At 43.7% G+C, this 21252-nt stretch overlaps 1 protein-coding gene across 1 annotated transcript in view; it reads left to right on the top strand.

Moving 5' to 3' along the window:
• Positions 1-20869, top strand: part of NOS1 (nitric oxide synthase 1) — a 101806-nt gene extending 80937 nt beyond the window's left edge. The window contains exons 18-28 of the mRNA XM_088449102.1: positions 4343-4481; positions 5390-5468; positions 6052-6245; positions 7864-8033; positions 8742-8952; positions 9933-10020; positions 14061-14182; positions 14519-14667; positions 17673-17867; positions 18164-18295; positions 20242-20869. Of these exons, the coding sequence (XP_088305228.1) occupies positions 4343-4481; positions 5390-5468; positions 6052-6245; positions 7864-8033; positions 8742-8952; positions 9933-10020; positions 14061-14182; positions 14519-14667; positions 17673-17867; positions 18164-18286 (1470 nt within the window). The 3' untranslated portion in view covers positions 18287-18295; positions 20242-20869. The remainder of the gene's footprint in view (positions 1-4342; positions 4482-5389; positions 5469-6051; positions 6246-7863; positions 8034-8741; positions 8953-9932; positions 10021-14060; positions 14183-14518; positions 14668-17672; positions 17868-18163; positions 18296-20241) is intronic.
• Positions 20870-21252: the final 383 nt, after the last annotated feature.

Genomic DNA, 21252 nt, shown 5'->3' with positions numbered 1-21252 from the left:
CCCTAGCTGGAGTCCAGCTAGTACTGCACAGATAAATTACTGATATTGAGAAAATAATTTCCATATGAGGATGATAAAGATCTCAGCTGGCGCAATGGTTAATGAAAACCTACATCAAATGTCTTTTGAATGGTATGGTCAGTAGAGCAACTGCAGTATACTGAAACTATAGCTGTCAAAGAGGATGCAATGGCTGTGGGATCTGAGGGTGGGAGTAGCCCAACAATGCCAGTTTCCTCTTTGCTGTTCTGTTCATGAGCATGGACTGGCACATTCACAGTGGATGACCATTGAAGATTTCATATCCAGAACAGAACAGAGATTTACTACACATGCTCTGAGGAGTAGAATTGGGACCTCCAGTGGGCTTGTTTTGCAATCCCCAAATTTCAGAAATTTTGTGTTACACCCTGAATATAGATACAGACTGATACTACTTTTACACCAAAGTCTAGGGTTTTTCCCTGGATTTGGAACACGTTTCCAACCGGGATCAGACCCGGGACAGACCCTTTTTACACTGCGGCGCCAACCCGAGGTATGCCCGGGTCAGCACCGTTCACACCCGACCCGGGTCTTCAGTGACCCAGCTCTTCCAGTGTTGCAGTGGACGGGTGAAGATGATGTAGTCTCCAAGCTCCACTGAAGCCGGCCAATCGAGTAGCATTGTGACCCAGATCGCGCCATTGACACTGCAGGGTGACACGGGAACGACCCGTGGCCAACCCTGCAAGCTACCCGAGTTGGATCCCCGGGTCCCTGGACCTGGGCGGATCCGTTTACATTGACAAAAATCCAGTGTTGATGCGCATTCATGTGCAACAAATCAGGATTTTCATGTCAGTGTAAAAGGGGTATTAAGTGATTACTTCCCAGCACATCTGATCGTGCTTATGCTTGATAATTAAAAGGGCAATGCTTTTACTAGTCGTGTCTTGCTTGTATAAGCATTGCCCTTTTATATATTGGCCATAAATGCAAACAGAAGCACCAGGTTATACAACCCAACGTTTCGTAAATAAACCCCTAAATCTTTTTTATAGCTACTTTATATATTGAGACTGATATTTAATCTTGTTTGTTGGAGGCATCTATACATTAAATCATGATCAGCAGAAGAGAGCCAACAGCAGCATAACGTTCCTTCATCTGAGAAAAAAAAGTCTTAACGTGACACTGAGCAGACATTTGTAGCTTCCTGGCAATCCGGTGTAATATAAATCAGTGTCTGTAGCTTATTCTCATATGTTTACTTGTCATAATAAAAGAATGAGTGTTCATCACCTTCACTTTTTATTTCATGATAATAAACATGAAATAAGATACTGTAAGGGAATCCTACTGTCGTTTCACATAATATAACTAATATATATTTGTACTCCAGTTGGACAGGGTGTACTAAACCTTAAATACAATATTTACAAATTGACATTTTGGATCATCATTTATACTTATAATATCTTTAGTTTTAGTTAAAATTGTCTGTTCAGTGTAGAACTGGTAATGAACAGTTAATAGGAGGAGTGGGGATAATATGTCTAAATCATTGTGTCCATATTAAAGTTAGCAGCAATTAATATGCTATAACTATTAATATTAGACACATAAAAAACACTCTGGGCCTCACTTGCACGATCCATCCATGTACGTGTGGCACTTTGGAGTCTTGGAAGCTGTATCCTGCATTGGACTAAGTGCACCTAGAAGTTCCAAAGCTGGGTACACACCATACGATGCATTGTCAGCACATGGAAACGATATATAGTACACAGTGTGTACGACCGATCCGTTGTTTATTGAATTGTCCCATTGGATGTGCTGCATGCCTAATGGGACGATTCAGTGAACGACGCGGTATAGTTACATGCAGTGGTGGTACTATAGGTGGTGACACCCGGTGCGCCATGATGGTCTGCGTGTGCGTGCCTTTGGCACTCGCACAAAAAGAGGTGTGTCCTCACAACTTCAAAGCCATGCCCCCTGTTGTGTGACTTTTGGGTGCGTGACCATTATCTCATATCAGTAATCTGGCTCTGAACATTGAAATCTTTTTTCTGCCTTCTCTGAAAACATACAGTACAAGTACCAGTGTGTCTACTCCATTCCACAAAAGTCCTAACTCCTACCAGTGGTCATTGCAAACTTCTCTCCAAAGCATCTTATTTTGCACTGTGAACCAATTCTCTTTGGCAAAAACATAAGAGCAGCTGAGTTACACAGCACTGTAGCTTGAAGCTTTCTGCCTGTTGTAAAGCTGGGCATACACTTGAGCGACCAAGCAATCTTGCAATGGTCCGATACGTCCAATACAATATATTGCGTCGTTGTGATCCATCATGGATTGCAAGATTGGCCAATATATTGTATGGTGTGTATCCAGGATGTAGTCAGGATCCCGGTGAGGTCAAAATGCAGACAAATCACGATGGTGAGTATTAGGGTTAAGATAAGGCACGGGATGTAGTCAAAATACACACGCACGGGATGGCGTCTGTAGAAATCCTGGCATTAGAATCCCGACCCGGGATTAAACGGCTAATTGCCAAAGCCAGCCTACACACCGACGCCGGAATCCCGACAGACAGCAACCCGATCGAAGGCAAGTGGGGCACCAGTGGCGTAACTAGGGTATTTGGAGCCCAGGGGAAAATGGAGCCCCCCCATTTGTACGCGGCCAAAAATGGGCGTGGTCACATGCCACAAGGGGCGTGGTCACATGCCACAAGGGGCATGGTGGTCATTGAAAAATGGGGTGTGTCAACATGACACACACCCCTCTCGTCACTCTGGGAACATTCCTTTCCATTTCATATGCACCTTAATGCCCACTGTACTAGTGCCCCTTATGCAATGTCCCCATGTAGTAGTGCCCTTTACACAGTGCCCCCAGTAATGCACCCTTATACAGTGCCTCCAGTAGTGCACCCTTATACAGTGCCCTTATGAAGTGCCCCCAATAATGCACCCTTATACTGTGCCCCCCTATGCAGTGCCCTCAGTTGTGGTCCCTCTTATGCAGGCCCCCAGTAGTACCCCTTATACAGTGATCCCAGTAGTGATCCCCCCTATGCAGTGCCCCCAGTAGTGCCCCTTATATAGTACCCCCAGGAGTGGTCCCCCTTATGCTCTTTGATAAAGCCTCCTAAAACGGAAGCAAAACGTGTCAGCGATATCTGCCACCAATATTACTACTTACCTTGCCGGACTATATTTGACTTCAGTTGGAGGTCTTATGATACAGAGTGGGAGCTGTGCATTTACAGGTGGAGATGAAGTCCATAACACCCAGATTATAGTAACGGCTGGATAAAGGCGGTCACGAGCTGACTAAATTCTTGTAGTAATATTGGTGGCATATAGCATTTCGGTTCCGTTTTAGGAGGCTTTATCAAAGAACATTAGGCACCACGGGTGGGTGGGTTAGGCTTTGGGGGGGGAGGAGGTTAGGGTTAGGCACCACTGGGTGAGGTTAGGCACCACTGGAGGGAGAGGGTAGGCACCACTGGGAGTGGGGGGGTGGGGTTAGGGGGGGAGGATTAGGGTTAGGCACTAATGGGGAGGGTTAGGGTGCAAGAAGGGAAGGTTAGGTTTAGGAAGAGAAGGGGGGAGGGTTAGTATACTTACTCGACCCGTTGGGATTCCAAGCATTGGGATGCCGCTGTCAGCATTTTGACAGCAGGCATCCTTACTGCCGGGATATCATACCCAACCCTTAGGCACTAGGAGGAGGGTTATGGTTAGGCTTCGGTAAAGGACGGTTCGGGTTAGGCTGCCGAAGGGGACGGTTCGGGTTAGGCTGCGGGAGGGGTGGGTTACAATACTCACCAAAATCCGTCTGGATTCTGCTGCGGGTATTGTGACAGTCGGGATGTATCGTACCCAACTCATGTATCCAGCTTAAAAGGCCACAGTATGACACCTACAGTAATTAAGATACATGTTATAGTTTTCAGTGCATTGTGCAGCATATATTCAAACTAAGTTTAAGTGCAACCAATCATTTTCTGTTTACAAGGCTGATTATATGGCTAAAGTTCTACCTGGAGCTATACATTTAGAGGAGCTACGAGGAAAAATCTGCATTAAATACACCACCTGGGGATTAATGTGACGCGTAACCCACAGATTCTGGGTACTTAAACGTTAGCCGCGAATTTGCGGAGCAATTGACTAACAATTTAATAGCTCTGGGCATTAAAACCGAAGCTTTAGCGCGGTAAACACAGCGCATAATTAAATCTGCCCCTAGGAGTTTTACAAGCAAAACCTATTCTCAAATATTGACTTTTTTTTCTGTATGGTGAAAACACATCTAACAGGATACTTTTGTTTTTGTATACAGGCTGCATGTGACGTCTTTTGTGTAGGAGATGATGTGAATATTGAGAAAGCAAACAATTCTCTGATTAGCAATGACCGCAGCTGGAAGAGGAGCAAGTATCGGATCAGCTTTGTGGCTGAGGCTCCAGAGCTCACACAAGGTATATGATCTACTGTAGTTTCACATTGCACAAATGTATTCTTCTTAATCATGATAATGTATCTGTAAGGAGGACAGTAAGGCAGTGGTTCCCAAACAGGGTGCCGTGGCACCCTGTGGTGCCACAGCACACTTGCAAGGGTGCCACGAGTTGGTAGCTCAGTACCAAATCAAATTATTTATGGTCAATGTGATAAGTAAAACCAGAGCTGGTGGCAGTCAAACAGAAGCGCAAACCTGTCCATCAATGTAAGCACAATTAACTTTATGTAATCATTTTTACTGAATTTCTCAATAAGTAAATTTTGGCCTAGAGGTGCCTTGAAAAAAATGCCTCTGCTCTAGGGCAGAGGTTCTCAAACTCGGTCCTCAAAACCCCACAAAGGTCACGTTTTCCAAGTCACCCGGCAGGTGCACAGTTGTAGTCATTACTCACTGACACATTTTAAAAGTTCCAAAAGTGGAGCTAATTATTTCACTTGCGATTCTGTGAGGAGACCTGGAAAACATGCACTGCTTGGGGTCCTGAGGAACGAGTTTCAGAACTGTGTTCTAGGGTGCATTGATTCAAGAAAGTTTGAGAACCACTGCAGGAAGTAATAACTATGTAGCTGTTATGCTGATGAGGACTGATTTTCCTTTCTTGGTTCCTCAACATAAATTAAAGATTAAATGGGCCAATCTATTCTACTGACAAGGTTACAGATGAAACAGATTTCATTTCTAAAAATAATGAATTTATAAATGAGTGGTTCCATGAAAATGCATAAGGCTTCTATAGTATTGCTGAATTGCCGCTATCCTACAAATGCCTACGGAATTATCAATGACTGTATGTAGAAATAGAACTGGTGGATGTAACTTGTTAGCACAGTGACCTGTATAAATTGTCCCCAACTATTTTAACAGCGCTCTACAGTATTCACAGAAAGAAAGTATATGGCGCTCGAATGTTGTGTCGACAGAACCTTCAAAGTTCTAAATCCAGGTATAGTATTTGTTTTGTTCCTTATTTATATTACTACAATGTGTAACAGACATTAGATCTGATTACTAAGTTAGCGGGTATTTCAACTTTAGTTATAATATCTAAAGCTGTCTGTCCATATTCCATCTTTTCTCTACTCCACATAAATCTTAGGGGTATATTTACTAAGGAGCGGGCTGTAAAAGCAGCAGATTAATGGCGGCTTTGACCAGTTTTTTAAAACAGCAATAGAAATAAATGCTAAACTAGGCTTGTATTTTTTTTGCTGTTTTAAAACTATCATATCTGTCAAAGCTGCCAATGATCGGCGGATTTTACAGTAAATATACCCCTAAGAATTATGTGGAGTAGAATTAGTTTATTTGCTGACCATTTCTTATTAGTCAGGTATTCCAAAATGTTAAGTTGTAGTAAAGCTAAATTTATGAGAGGAATAAGTACATGGTACCATAGGAAAATTTCTAAAGGCATCACACTGGGGACATTATACTGTAACTCCTGACCCCGGGGCAGTTGTTAGGGTTCTATGGATATAGTCAAATCACTGAAGTTTCTGATGACTAAAGTAGTAATTTTTCTATAGCCGCTCCACTATATTCCTTCGACTTCACACCAATGGACACCAAGAGCTAAGATATAAACCAGGTGACCACTTGGGAGTCTTTCCTGGCAACCACGATGATCTCGTCAATGCCTTGATTGAAAGGTTGGAAGATGCACCTCCAGTCAATCAGCTGGTGAAGGTGGAGATTTTGGAGGAGAGAAATACTGCCTTAGGTAAGATAAATATATTTATATGAATATACACATATGTTTCCATTTCACAGTTGTGTGCTTTTAAGCACAGTCATACTCTTTGTACAGTAAATACATACTGAACTTGAAACTCTTATAGAATATAACTATAAGGGGTGATTCAATATTCTGACGGAACCTCGTGGGCTGATACATTGTGGGATATTTGGCCAAGGAAATTACGCTTGTCTTAGAGATGCGAGCAAAAACAAGTGAGATTTCTGTACCATAATGGGCAGAAATCATATCCGGGCATTCACATCAATCACATCATTACTGTGAGCCATGTGAATGTGGCAGGCTGCTCAGGGAAGGGACTAAGCAGATTGCGCAGAAAAAAATATATGCTGCATCGCTTTCTTTGATGGCCGAGAAACATCGGACCTCTGCCATCAAAAAAACATTGACCATCTGTGTCAAACCATTAATGGGTGCTAACCATTGGTGGTCGATGGCCAAGATAAGGGAAGATCACAGTTAGATCCCTGTGTTGAAGTGTGTGTGGTGGTGGGGGTTCTAGGGTCCCTCTGTGTCATGCTGACAGTGTCTCGTGTCTACTGAGTTCAAATAGAGCACCCCTTGTTACCAGGTCGTAAGAGCTCCATATTATAAGAGAAGGGGAGTCCCCTCACAAAAGTTCTCAGCAGGGAAAGAGGATTACTGCTGACAGGAATATAATAGCACTGAGGCACCATTTTACAAGGAAGCATTGAAGAAGAAATTTAGGGCCCCATTTAATAACGAGTGATATTGGTTGGAGCACCATTTAAGATTAGTAATGAGTGATAACAAGCATATCACTCGTTATTAAATGGGGTAAATAATGTTCTAGCAAAGCAAAAGAGCCATTGATAGAGGAAGTACTGCTAAGCTGTGTAAGAGTCTAGCAGCCTTTTACTTTTTTTTTGTATGTGCCAGACTCCCCTAGGGAAGTCAGCTCCATGCTGAATACACTAGGGCTGGGTGATATTATGTCAGCAGAGCCCCATACTGTTGGTTTTCTTGTGATAGTGTCACCAGTGCTGGTAGCAGCATTTTTGGGAGAACTCCACTACTGTATGTTCATCCACCAGAAGTTGTTGTTAACTATGAGCACTGGTGGCAGTAACACTTTGATGGGGGCATACTCCTTTTTATTAGTTTATTTCAAAGTTTTTTTTAACACTAGCAAAGTCTATACTGATGATCATCATTATCAACATGGATCTTGCATTAGGCCTTCAGCAGTGGTATTGGATACGGATCCTGACAGGGATATGTGTTGCTGTGTCCAGGTCATTGTCCCTTCCCTCCACATTCCCACATCTCTAATATGAACTAGTGGGACTGAATCTGCATATGGATGTAGGCATACGCATTTATGCAATACAAATTTATTATACTTATCAAACAGGGAGATGCCTCTGCCTGGGTCCTGCTGCTTCCCGGCCACTATACGTCCTCGCTTAACGACCGATTCGTTTGACGACCGAGTCGTACGAACGGAACTCAGTCGTTAAGTGAGGAATGTCTGTAGCTGTAACATTTCTTTATGTTAAGTTGGTGACATGCTGTAGAGAGGCTCAGTCCTACTGTATGCTGTGTTGTATAACCTGCACAGGTGTAATTAGTAACTGGACAGAAGAGGAGAGGATCCCTCCATGCACCATCTTCCATGCCTTGAAATATTTCCTTGACATCACAACTCCGCCCACCCCAGTCCTCATGCAGCAAATCGCATTTCTTGCTACCAATGAAAGAGAGAAAAAACGCTTGGAGATCCTGAGCAAGGTGACATGTTCATTCATTTCTAATGTCCTCCATGACCTGAGCAGGTGCAGTTAGATAAACAGCCTGTACTGTAAATACAAATTGATACTTTAATATATCTAACAGAATCATATCTACAATAATATACCAGCAGCTACTTTTATTTCATTACTGTATATTGACATGCAAATAGGAATGTATTATCTGAGATAATTTGGTATCTGCAAATATAAGTATCCCCCATTTGTACTATGGAGGGATCGCAGCAGATATCGCCGATATCTGCTACGGGACCTCCATTTCCCACAGCAGCCACAACTCCCAAAGGTTATTATGGGGGTTGCGAATTTGTCAGATGTACGAGATTTGTAGATGGCGTTGTGCTGCTGTAGCCTATGGGCTACGCTTTGCAAACTTTACCAGGAATGGCCGCTGGACATACGTGGTCTGTAGACAGCACATGCGCAGGAGCCCCGATAGAGGAGTGAAGATACCACTAATGCTGTCACTGTACCTTGAGCACAATGCAGGGGGGGGAGGTGCCCTGTTCCTGTATGTGTAATTTAATACATTCATGTGCTAATATCGTATACTGCAGTGCGATCATGGGCCACATTGAGTATGTGAATATTGATAAATGGGCCCCTATATGAGAATTATAAGTAGGTATGGGATGCATGTACAGATCTTGTTGTGCATGGATATTAATGATTTTCCTTGGTTGCCAAGGGATTACAAGAATATGAAGAATGGAAGTGGTACAAGAACCCTACTATTGTAGAGGTGCTAGAGGAGTTCCCCTCAGTTCAGATGCCATCATCTCTGCTACTCACACAGCTACCCCTGCTGCAACCTCGTTATTACTCCATCAGCTCCTCTCCTGACATGAACCCTGATGAGGTGCACCTCACTGTTGCTGTTGTGTCCTATCGTACAAGAGGTAATCTTCCATTTCTTATGAAAAAAAAATATTCTACATTTTGGGCAGTTCACTTTGAAAGGAAATCATAACAACTAGAGTTATTCATTTTTTGCTGGCTCCTTGTGGAAAATTATAAACATTTTAAGGTTATTCCTAATCTTTCTTGTGAGCTTGAAAGCACCTGTATTCTACCCTCTGGCAGAGAAGCTTTTTTCCCACCCAGTTTCCACACAATCAGTTTCTTCTTGACAGGGCAAACTGTCTCTCTCAGAGCCGTAACTAGACTTTTTGGTGCCCTGTGCCAGAAAGAGCATTGGCGCCCCCCAATTTTTCAAATAGGGACATAACGCACCCAAAAAGGGGGAATGGCCTCATGGGGAACTGGAAGGGCCAGGGAAGAAGTAGGGGAGGCCAGGCGATGCTGGGGATAAAATAAGATGAAGCTACAAGTTAGAATGATAATAGAAAACTGACAGGCCTGAACAGCGCCCCTTGCCCTGCGGTGCCCTGTGCCATGGCACAAGCCGCACTACCCTAGTTACAGCCCTGGTCTATCTATCTATCTCTGTCAGTCTGTCCTGACTGACATTGGGAGACTTTATTCGGATCTCATTCTAGTAGAAACTGTAAAGTCAGAGAATAATATCTTCTCGGAAGATTATTATGGAAATCCTGTTCTGGTCTCTGTCTCAGATTCCGGAGGGGAGTACAGCTAAACATCCAGAGATATCAAGAGACAAAGTTCCTGATACAGAGATGGACGCAAGTAAAACATCAGACACAAGAACCCAATGTTTTACTTACGCGCATGAGTTACCGCCATCAGACAGGCGTGTCAGTAGCGTGACAGGGTCAGGGACTACGTCGGAAGATGCAGTTCCACTAACACCGTCAGCCAAATGCCATCAGACATTCTGAGCAACCATAGTTCAGTATTGCTAATATAATAGTATAAAATGTAATATATTTTAACAACTGGATATGTATTTATTTTTCAGATGGTGATGGGCCCATGCATCATGGTGTCTGTTCCTCCTGGCTTAGCAGAATACAGCCAGATGAAGTTGTTCCGTGTTTTGTAAGAGGGTGTGTTATTATAATTATTAATAACCTTTGATAAAATAGCGATAATATGAAATACTTCACAAAGATTGTTTCATCAGTCCCTGCACCAGTGGAGCTTGAAGTCCAAATTCTCTAACACATACAGTGACATTAACCTGTTTTTGTACTGTGAGAGGAAGCCAGAGTATGTAGGCAAAACCCATTTGAATGGGTTTCATCATATGGTACACGTACAAACTCCACTCTGATTGTGTATTGGTCGGAATAGCATCCATAGCCCCAGCATTGAGCAAGCAATGAAAACTAATCACTGTGCAACCGTGCTGTCACACACTATTACATATAAACACAAGAAGTGGACTGTTAGTAATGCTAGTATTACATTTTGTAGCATGGATTAACTAAGAGAAATTGCAGTTTGGACAAATTCAAGATCAATGTCCTGATTGCGTGATGCTCCATTCAAAGTTAGGGCTGTCCTGTTGCATTTGGGACAGTTGGGAGGTATATGACGGTACATAGGGCCTTATTCAGCTACGGACGGAATTGCAAAGCTACTCGCAAGCAGCTTTGCAATTCCTCCTGTGCAGATATGGTTTTTCAGCAGGAGGCATCACGCTCCCTGCTGCATTACGTATCCAAGCTGCATTGTCCAATGCAGCATCGGATACCCTGCTGATCATTGGCCGGCTAAGGTGACCCATGGGGCCACGCAGCTGGCCGCCGCGGATGAGACGAAGAAGCAAGGAAATTTCCATCAGCCGATGGAGATCCTGGCCTCTTCTCTCCCCCCCCCCCCAACGACGGCAATACGCGCCCGTTTCGGAAAACGGAGGACATCGCCGCCCCCTCCCCGTCCACAAACGCCAGCAGACTGTCAATCCCTGACTGCCTGCTGCCAGTCTGCGTGCGGGATCGTAGACCCGTTCTGCACATGCACAGAACGGGTCAGATGCCTGCGCAGAATCCTGATTCATGCTGAATAATGCCCATAGAGTCCTGTCATAGTACTGTGGGAAGACAATTACCATAAATTATTAATTAGCACTTTCTCACTTTTAAAAGCAGCATACACTAACCACCACTGTGCCTGATTCAGCGATGGACGCAATGCTGATATTTACGGTTGAGTGATTAATCTGTAAACTGTGCATGGGTCGCAAGTCGCACCACACGTGTCAAAGTACATTACCGTAGTCGCTCGTTGTGACTATTTACTCGTAGTGTGATTGACAGTCAGGGGGAGTTGGGGGGGGAGTGGTGACAAAAGTGCGGGCGTGTTTAGCCCATTTTTGGGGGCTCCAGTGTCTCGGTAGACACAGCCGTAGGCTTACTCAGAAGGCTGATTATCAAAGGCTCTGCGACTGATGCTGCTTCTTTATAAGAAGCTGCTTGGATATGCAAAGGCCCCAGTGGGCGTCTCAATACAAATCTAGGCGTCTTTTACATTTGCATATTTTCCCACAGCAGCTCGTGCAAATTCACAGCTGTGGCGGCATTAGCGTCCATCTCTGTATTAGGCCCAGTGTTACTTCCCCCCAGTACCAGGCTGATAGTAAATTAAGTATTACCTCACTAGAGCTATACTGCATTGTCATGGTCCTATTGAACTAAACTACAATAGGCCAAGAAATCACTTTGTATGCCATGACGCCTTAAGCCCAAACTTCAATTTAGGTTTTTCTTATACACCCACCGCATTCTGTGTATATCCATTTCATTCACGGTCGTGATCTATTAGACTCCCTCAGCGTATACTGTACTTTAAAAAGAGCTCTCAAGATGAAACCTGACCATTGGCATTGTAGTTGTGCCCTACATAATGCATCTTCAGTGAACTGGAACTAATCTAGAACCAACATCAAGATTTTCCTGATTCTTCAGTTATTTAGGGCGGGATATACTAAACATTGCATCCACGATGCTGTACATACCACCCATTATGGGGTACAAACCAGCGATAATATCGTCGATGTACCTACAGCTGTTCTTTGCGATAAAGGTACTTCCGGGTTTATGACCCAGAAGTCCCTCTGCTGTCCTACTGCGTATGCTGCGGGGGATGCTGGGAGGGATCCAATTGGATTCCTCTCAGGGGGGCATCCTGATTAGAAGCCTATAGGCTTCTATTAGGTAACGCCAACCGAGATGAAGTACATTTGAGAAATGCGATAAACACCCCGAAAACTGCATTTTCGGGGCTTTACAGCATTTCTGCCCTTAGTTCACCAAGCTATTATTCTTCTGCTCAGCTCAAAGCATTGAACAATCGACCTTGTTGTTATATCATCATACACTTACATACAAGGATGTAAACTCTCATGAACTTGGTCTTCTTCACAATTGTTACTTTTTTTTTGCATGTATAGTTTATATTTAGTTATTTAAACTTAGAAAATGGGATACAAAAATAAGACCAGGGAAAGAGGGAGGTGGTACAGTAAAGGGGTATGACACAAGTCTACACAGACAGTTTACTAGCAGTACAAAATGTGTAAGCAATTAACAACACAACGCCAAAAGAAAAGGAACAATGGAAAGCCAACAAAAAGGCACTCTGCCTTCTTAAACCATGTTCATTAAGGTTTAAAGGGATTGTGCTGGGGGAGTATGTGAGCAGACGGCCCCTGCTCCATCAGTGGTAAATTCATGCCAGTAAAACCATTTAAAGGGTCTGTTTGTGAGCAGCATGTAAAACGTCTGGGTGCAGCAAAGTGCGGACGGCTACGCCGCCAGATCAGATACATACCTTATGTTAAGGTGCATAGCTATAAAGCTACAAGCGGAAATCATTCATCATTAGTATTGGCACTTACAACTGCCCCATGCTGGGTGCGAGAGATCTGTCAGGTGTCCCTTCACAGAATAGCACAGATTTACTAGCCCATAACACTCCAGTAAGACATGCGTTTGCAATGTTGTTGCCCAATTACTCCCATTTCATGGACAGAGAGGACCGGCCAAGACCCTTCCAACTCAGAATTGTCCAAAGATAAGCACTTTGCTAAAATTTTATTCTGATTGTGACGGTATATAGAGCCGACTGAGAATCAGAACCAGGCCCAAAGAAAGGAGAGGATGCAGAGTAGTTTCCTTCTGGAAATGGAATTGAACCTTATTCACAACCTTAGTAATTGAGGGAGAAGAAGGGTCTTTCCAATGCTGCCCGATTAGCAGTCAGGATATGACACAACACCAGCAGGGATACAGGCGCAGTAGTGCTACTGTACCTCCAGATCAAGGGTACCCAGTGTGTTTAGCACTGTAGAAACCAGCTGAAACAAATCTGTTCCCAAAGGTTGTATCACTGGGCAGCCCCAAAAGATATACATTATATCTCTACTGAGGGAACAATTGTGGTAACAGAATGGAAAACAAGAGGGCCAAATCTTATGCAGGTTATTTGGGGTAAAATATAATCTACTATGTAATATAACCATCATTTTTGCATGGTTGAGACAATTGGACATACCATCAGAGGTGAGATAAATTGTCTCCCATTGGTGGTTAGTATATGTAAATCCGACTCCCACTGATGTCGGGCGGCAGATTTATCTGGGTAACCCCGGAATGGTAAGCACCAGTACCATACCAGAATCCTATACAGTAGCTTAGTGGTAGGTACCTCTAGTAAGACTGAGCAGTATATTAAGATGGGCGTTGGATACAGTGAGCATTTTGCATGTCCAGTGTCTAATTTGCAAATATTTATACACATCCGATAACACTAAACCATATTGCTCTTTTCTGTGGGGAAACAGCTGTATTTACCTCTATTTAATATGTGCTACTTTATTTCCTACTTGGACAATCATGCCCATAGAATATTGTCCAGTGCAATGTGAATGCACAATTTCCAGCTATTGATGCAATTCTTTATTAAAGAATATCCCCATGATATACAAAACAACGTGATTGAAAGACAAGTAATAGTTTTGTATGAGGTTCATCTTTTAAAACCATTATATGAATAAAATGGCTCAGTTCACATACCAAAAAGAAGCATTTACTCACCAGCTCGCATAGGTTTCATCATCTCACTGTTATTATCTTCTGAACAGTGCTGCAAGTTTCCACATGCCACAAGATCCACATGTGCCCTGCATCCTGATTGGTCCTGGCACTGGCATTGCACCCTTCAGGAGCTTCTGGCAGCAACGTATCTATGATATGCAGCACAAAGGTGGGGCATTTCATTTTACTAGGGTAAAATATTTTCCTTAACAAGGAGCAGTTATTACTTATTTATAGCTTTCTTCTACTCTCTTTAGGCAGAATCATTTATTTGGTATTAATTAAGTCTGATTTTTTTTTTGGAAAATTGAGATATGACATTATCTTATATGGAGTACAAGCAGGGACAATTCTAAAGACAAGTTAAAAATTCCATTCCTCCACCATAGTGCTGTTTTGTATTCCTTTCATGGTATTAATAGAAGTGATCATTTGTGAGTTTTAGGTTACACTTATCACTTTTATTTATAGTAAGTAAATGATGATTGATGGGCTATTATTTTAGGAATGAAACCTTGTCCAATGATCCTTGTCTTTGGATGCCGGGAATCCAAAATTGATCACATCTACAAAGAGGAGGCCATGCTTGTGAAGAACAAAGGAGTGTTTAAAGAACTGTTCACAGCATATTCCCGGGAACCAAATAAACCAAAGGTAGTTAAAACATAGTGTTTAAGTTGGAACAAGACTATAATGACAGTGTATAAGTGTTTAGGGACATATTTGCTCATCAAGTTTATTAGTTGCGCTTCTTCAACCAATTAAAAGTAATTGAATTTCATGTGTAACCTGACTTTTTAGGGTGTGCTTGGCTAGATTTAGAGCACTAACTGTATCCATCCATCACATACTGTTTATCAATATGTCCACAGTTGTAAATTCAGCATAGCCAGCACCTCATTGAGACTATCTGGATCTTCACATCAGAAGACTCTAAATGATGAGTGTGTTCAGCTGTGTATCACCAGGCTCATAATCTTCTGGGCCTTTGTACCTGCTCTGAAAAGATCACAGCAGTGCCTCTTACGAGCATGTACAATCGGCGCATGCAAACACCGCACATGCATCAATTAGGGGATGCCCACTTTGCTATTTCATAGCAGAGTAGGGTTCTGGGTTGCAGGGTATCAAAAGTGTGTGTCAGGGAGATCAGCATTGTCTAATCACCCTCACCTTCAAGACCCATGTTGGCCACTCCCCGTGCAGTTCCACTACTGAGTGTGCTGATCTTGCAAACGGTAGTGATCTGTTCACTTGTGTGACTTTATATATAGGACAGGGTAGGAGGGAGGTCAGGCGTGGAGGCAGGGCAAAGGCTGATAGTAGATGGGCCAAAGTTCCTCTCAAAGTTGTGCTTCAGAGCTTGTGGTGTGAAATGTACTTCTCTATGTACCTTTATATTATATCCAACAGGCTGAATTGTGAATGGATGGCTACATCTGTTGATATATAGCAAAAAAAGGAGAATCTAGTAAAGGTTAATTATGTTCATTGATCAAACACTAATCTAGTAAATAATGTATTTTTCCTAAATAAAATTATTTGTATTGTTCTGGAACAATTTAGAAATGGGAATTTGCTTTAAAATATAGCCCCTCTTTCCTTTTCTTACAATGGTTCTTGCATTTCAATAGGCTTTACTGTATGTGCTCTACATGCAAAACACCTATTGAAAAGAATGGGGGATATAAACTCCAGTAAATAAATATTTAGTTCCCACCACCACCATATACCTCAACCAGCCCCAGTGCTAGTCAGCCTGGCATGGTCCACCCTACAATGTGAGATAATCGGTACCAGGCTTGGCAGGTTGGACTGTTCCCACTGAGACATGGAAACCTGCACCATAGGCTTTCTCCTGTCATAGAGGGAACCAGACACAGCCTGCTAAGTATACGGTTTGAGATACTTGGGACGGGGCCACAAAAAAACAAGTTAGCACTTGGGCTCCTCTTGGTATGCCTGAGCTAGTGCCTGCCAACATAATTCTTATACTTAAAATAGATTAAATATTACTTAAACTTGCCAATGTTAATTAACTCCTCTCCGGGAAAAGCCCGTAGAGGAAATGTAGCTGACAGCTTCGGGGGGGCTGGGCTCTCCACGTCATTAGGTCCTGCCCAGTCATGGAAAAATGGAGCAATTTGCAGGTCCACAAGGAGGGGGTGGGGCTAAATGACGCAATTTGTGTCATTTTAGTTCTGTTCCTCCGTACAGATCCGCAATTTACCCCTACAATCTCCCCATCCTGCCACTTCACTGGGAAGTGGACGGGATGCGGAAGATCCGCCTACTCTTCCGGGGGTGCAGGGGACTACCCGAAATATCTGGAGTCTCCTGCACCTTCCGACAGAGTATGTGCAAAATGTGTGCAGCTCTGCATTTGCATGTGTTAGCTTTCTGGGCAGTGTGAACTCACGTAGGATACACTCACAGACCGGCATAGTACTCAGGGCCTAATTCAGTAGTGCATGCTAGTGCACTGTTGAACGCAGATTCCCAATGGTCAAGAATCTGCGCAGACACCAGACCCAATCTGCGCATGTGCACAACGGGTCTGCGAGCCTGCACGTAAACTGAAAGCAGACTGTCAGTGATTGACAGTCTGCTGCCATTTGGGGGCGACGATGGCCTCCGTTTCCTGAAATGGAGGCGTGTCGCCGCCATTGTGGGGGAGGGAAGAGGCCAGGATCTCCGTCAGCTGAGATTTCCTGGCCTCTTCCACTCATCTGAGGCGGTTGGCTGCGTGATCCCATGGGTCACCTTAGCCAGTTCATGGTTTGCAGAGTAACCGATGCTGCGTTGGACACGTAATGCAGCAGGAGGCGTGATGTCTCCTGCTGCATTACCATATCAGCACAGACGGAATAGCTAAGCTGCTTGCGAGCAGCTTAGCTATTCTGTCTGAAATTGAATCAGGGCCTCAGTCTGTATCAGCCCGGTATGTAGTCAAGAAGCCGGCGGTCAGCATTTCGACAGACTGAGGCCCTGATTCAATTTCTGATACAGGGCTGATACAGACTGAGGCCCTGATTCAATTTCCCAACTGTGAAATCCCAGAATCGGAGTAATTCCGACGCCTATCATTATCCACCCACCGAAATCCAGACGCCTGGCATACTGAACGAAGGTAAGCCGGGCGTCGCGAGCGGACAGCCGCGGGGGGGAGGGTTAGGGGCACCCAGGGGGACAGGGTTAGGCACCCACCCAGGAGGGTCAGGCTAGGGGAAGAGGGGGTTAGGGTTAGGTACCCGCGGGGGAAGGATAGGCACCCCCCTGGGAGGGTTAGGTTTAGGGTGCCGGGAGGGGGAGTTAGGTTTAGGCACCCTGAGGGGAGGTTAGGGTTAGGCACCCCTAAGGGAGGGTTAGGGGGGGGGAGAGGGGTAGGGATAGCGTACTTACCTGCCCTGTCGGGATCTGTGCTGTTCGGGCTGCCGGCGTCGGGATTTCAACCGCTGGGCTCACGTCCGGCGGTCATTCATGCCGATCCCATTAGCCCTGTGATGTGCATGCATAGGTTATTTTTCTCAGAAATGTTTAGGTATATTATTCTTTCATGTATTAAAATAAAAGTGACAAAAATTTACCATATGTGGCGTTACAGTACTTCAGTGCAGCGTAGAGCAGTCTAGATGACACACTTTTATTTTGAATGACAGAAATACGTGCAAGATGTGCTCCGTGAACAGCTCTCTGAGGTAACTTTCAAAGCTCTGAAGGAGCAAGGAGGCCATGTATATGTATGTGGCGACGTCACTATGGCCGGTGACGTTCTCAAAAGTCTCCAATACATTGTGAAACTGCGTGGGAACATGAGCACTGAAGAGGCAGGAGCCTTCGTTAGTAAGCTGAGGGTGAGTATACATATACACATACCATTGTTCACTGTGTATATAGTCCCATTTTCACTCATGTACCATATCTTCACTTGCATGTCTGTTCATTTTGTTTCTGCCGTGTCATCTCTGCCACCTTGCCTAACTCCATGATGCCTACTGTGCCTCCAGTTTGCTCCTCTTGTCTTCACTTTTTTATGGCTGCTTATTTGAGCAGGTGAAGAAATGAAACATGACCATGGCTGTGATTAACAAAACCTTTACAGTTAAGCTGCAGATATGAAATTGATTACTTAAATTGCCTCTTATTTCAGGATGACAATAGGTACCATGAAGATATTTTTGGAGTCACACTGCGAACTTATGAAGTCACAAACCGTCTCAGATCTGAATCTATTGCCCATATTGAAGAAAGCAAAAAGGACTCAGACGAGTGAGTTTAAATGGTACTGTTACAGTCACAAAATTACTCTTACAGAAAAGTACACTTGTTAGAAAAATAGCAAAATCCAGCAACTGCTGAAGCATGGTGTATGTATCTTATAGAGCTACAGTAACTCTGCACCCTCAATTCTGTTTTATGGGTGGTGAGGTGAGATTAGTCATCTACCGTGCAGTTATTAGGCTGTTCCACTAAAACTATTATATTGTTCACCAAAAAGGAACCTACTCCATATGTAATTAGAAAAGAACATGTTCATAAAACTAGTAATAAAGTACTATGTAATATTTCTCATCTTTGTTGGGTAATGTTGACATCATTTTCACACATTTTCAATATTAGCCAGTTACTGACATTAGTAGTAACTAGAAATTTCAAAACTGTACTTTAAATGCACAAGCGTGGGAAATCCGGATCTCCCCATGCTGTAAATGGGGCTTGGGTCGTCCAACCCAGGTTACCCATTTGCACTGTCCCTTAAACCGGGTCCTTCCTGTGTCCAACCCTGGTCGCTTCACTTATTTTTTTTTAACCCTTTTCCACTGATCCACGGCCCAGGTAAACCCTGCAATAACCCAGGTTATTGCAGCAGTGGGAAAGGGGTATTACTGAGCTCCCCTTAGGCATCTTTTGTTGGCCAACCAGGTAATAAAACTAATTGTACTACGGTGAATCATGTTATAGCCCTTTTAGTGTGACCCAAGGAGACGTACCCCACCGCCTCTTATCAAGCTTCTATTCCTACAATCTGCTGGGTATGTTAAGATGTAATGGCCACAGTTGTTAAGGATAACACGTCCGCACACGGGGCCTGATTCAGAGCCGGACGCTATTTGCGCTCGCTCGTTCACAAAAAGGGGCAGGCTCTTTGCGGTCTGTTGACGCCTCTATGTCTGAGCGAGCGAACGAAACATGCGCTCGCTATTTTGTAAAGACGCTCCCTGGCCACTCGCATCCTACGTCATCTCCGCTATTTATTTGATTAATCCAGTACATCGAAAGGCGTCTGAACTGCTCGCAGTGCTTGTGGTAGGATTTTCCTACCGCAATCATGCGAACAGTTCAGGCTAAGAGACAACCAAGTGACGTGGTCGATGACGCTGCTTTGTTAATTATGCACACCCTTAAAACGCCCATTTTGACTGTTTGGCACGCCTGCGTTCGGATCTCCACTCCCCGTTTTCAAGCACCTTCCCCTCTTACCACCCACAAACGCCTCATCCTGTCACTCAAATTAGCAGGCACTCGCTATTTTGCGAGCGCTCGATTTCCGATCGCACTGACTGGTTGGCGCATGCGCATTGCGACCCATATGCATGCACAGATGTGCGAACATCGCTCGGAGCGAACGAGCGGCCGCTTACGAGCGGCTCTGAATCAGGCCCACAGTTTCGTCATGACCCCCTCATGACTCCACTGTGTGCAGGCCGCACCCGGGTTTCATGCTCGGAGGGGGTGACACCAAAATGCTGGCTCCTCCTCAGTGACAGGAGCCAGGTGCTGCAGTGTGACATTCTCCTGCAGCACCCAGCTCCTGTCATAGAAGAGGAGCCGACATTGCAGGCTGCCCAGTCCCCGGAGTGAAGTCATCGGGGTCCCCCACGAGGCCACGCCCATTTATTTTAAGTGACACCACATTTTTGGGGGGCGGGCGCGTCTCCGGCGCAGGGATAGTCAGAGTGCGCACCAGATGTCACCAGACCCGGTGACGCCTCTGTCCGCACATTCCAAGTCTACAATTTCATTGTTAAACGGCTTTAAAAAATATTTAACTTTTTTATCATTAGAAGTAAAAGGCCCTTCGCATTTCAATTGATTTATGTTTCATTCAATGTATTTCAGTTCCTCGAACAATATGAATATGTTCTATTTACAGTTTGTCCAAATTTTATGTCCAATTCAAAGTATGTTTTTAAATGAGCTAATATAGTTCTTTTTTGTGTCTTTCAGGGTTTTCCGCTCTTAACTGGAATGTTTCATTGTCTATGGATGGCAAACTTGTCATGTGGCACCCCACGTCATGCACATGGCATATCCCACTTGCATGTACACTGTTTGTGGAGATATACATAAACTGTGTGTACTGCATGTATGACACAAGGCAACCCCTCTGCACCTATATGGCAACGTGGAGATTTACATATACTAACTTGCTTTATCTTTCTCATATAAAGCCTCCCTTACAAGATGGATTTTGTTACATCAGAGGCAAAAGTTAATCTTTGGTTTTTTTCCTATGGGACTATGAGCACCGATCTGCCTGCTGTCCTGTGCTGTCTGTGTCTTTTGCTTATAAACATATAGAAAACTAAGTGAGAGACGTATATATAATATCTCTTCTATTGTAATGATGGGATTCCAGGTGTTTTGGATATAAATTCACTACCATAGTTTTGCTTGAGATTCAGCAGCTGCTTCTTGAAATAAAAATGTAGATGCCCCCATCCTTCCCTCCCAAAACAAATCAAAAACAAACGACCATCATTCACTGGTGCAGGAGAATGGTCATTGTCCTCAGGCCTTGCTTTGCATTGTGCGGACTGAAATATGTCCATTTAGTAAATGAGATCTGAAAATGTCATGTCTATGTTACATTTTTATGCCAGAAGCCAGAATGATTTTGGTCTCCGATCTGCATTGCTTTGTTTTATTCCTTATTTATTACATATATATATATATATATCATACCATGTTTTATACCCTACAAAAACAATGCAACAATGACAAGGCACAGAAATAATGCACTCTAGTCTGCACCCCTTACAGTCTAGTTATTTTGAATTCATGGGATGTTGTGGCTTTGCAAATGTAATAGTGAAGAAGTACATGGAATTGAATGACTACTAGGATAAAGAGACTTTAAACATATTTAAATATGATGTATTATCAGACTGTGGGCCTGATTCAGCTTTGGGAATAGAGTGAGAAAGAGCATGTAACTCTGTACCAGGACAAACCATG

The sequence above is a fragment of the Taudactylus pleione genome, unplaced genomic scaffold, assembly GCF_031769625.1.
Source record: "Taudactylus pleione unplaced genomic scaffold, aTauple2 ptg000479l, whole genome shotgun sequence".
Classification (NCBI taxonomy): domain Eukaryota; kingdom Metazoa; phylum Chordata; class Amphibia; order Anura; family Myobatrachidae; genus Taudactylus; species Taudactylus pleione.
This window is presented reverse-complemented; position numbering and strand designations above follow the sequence as displayed.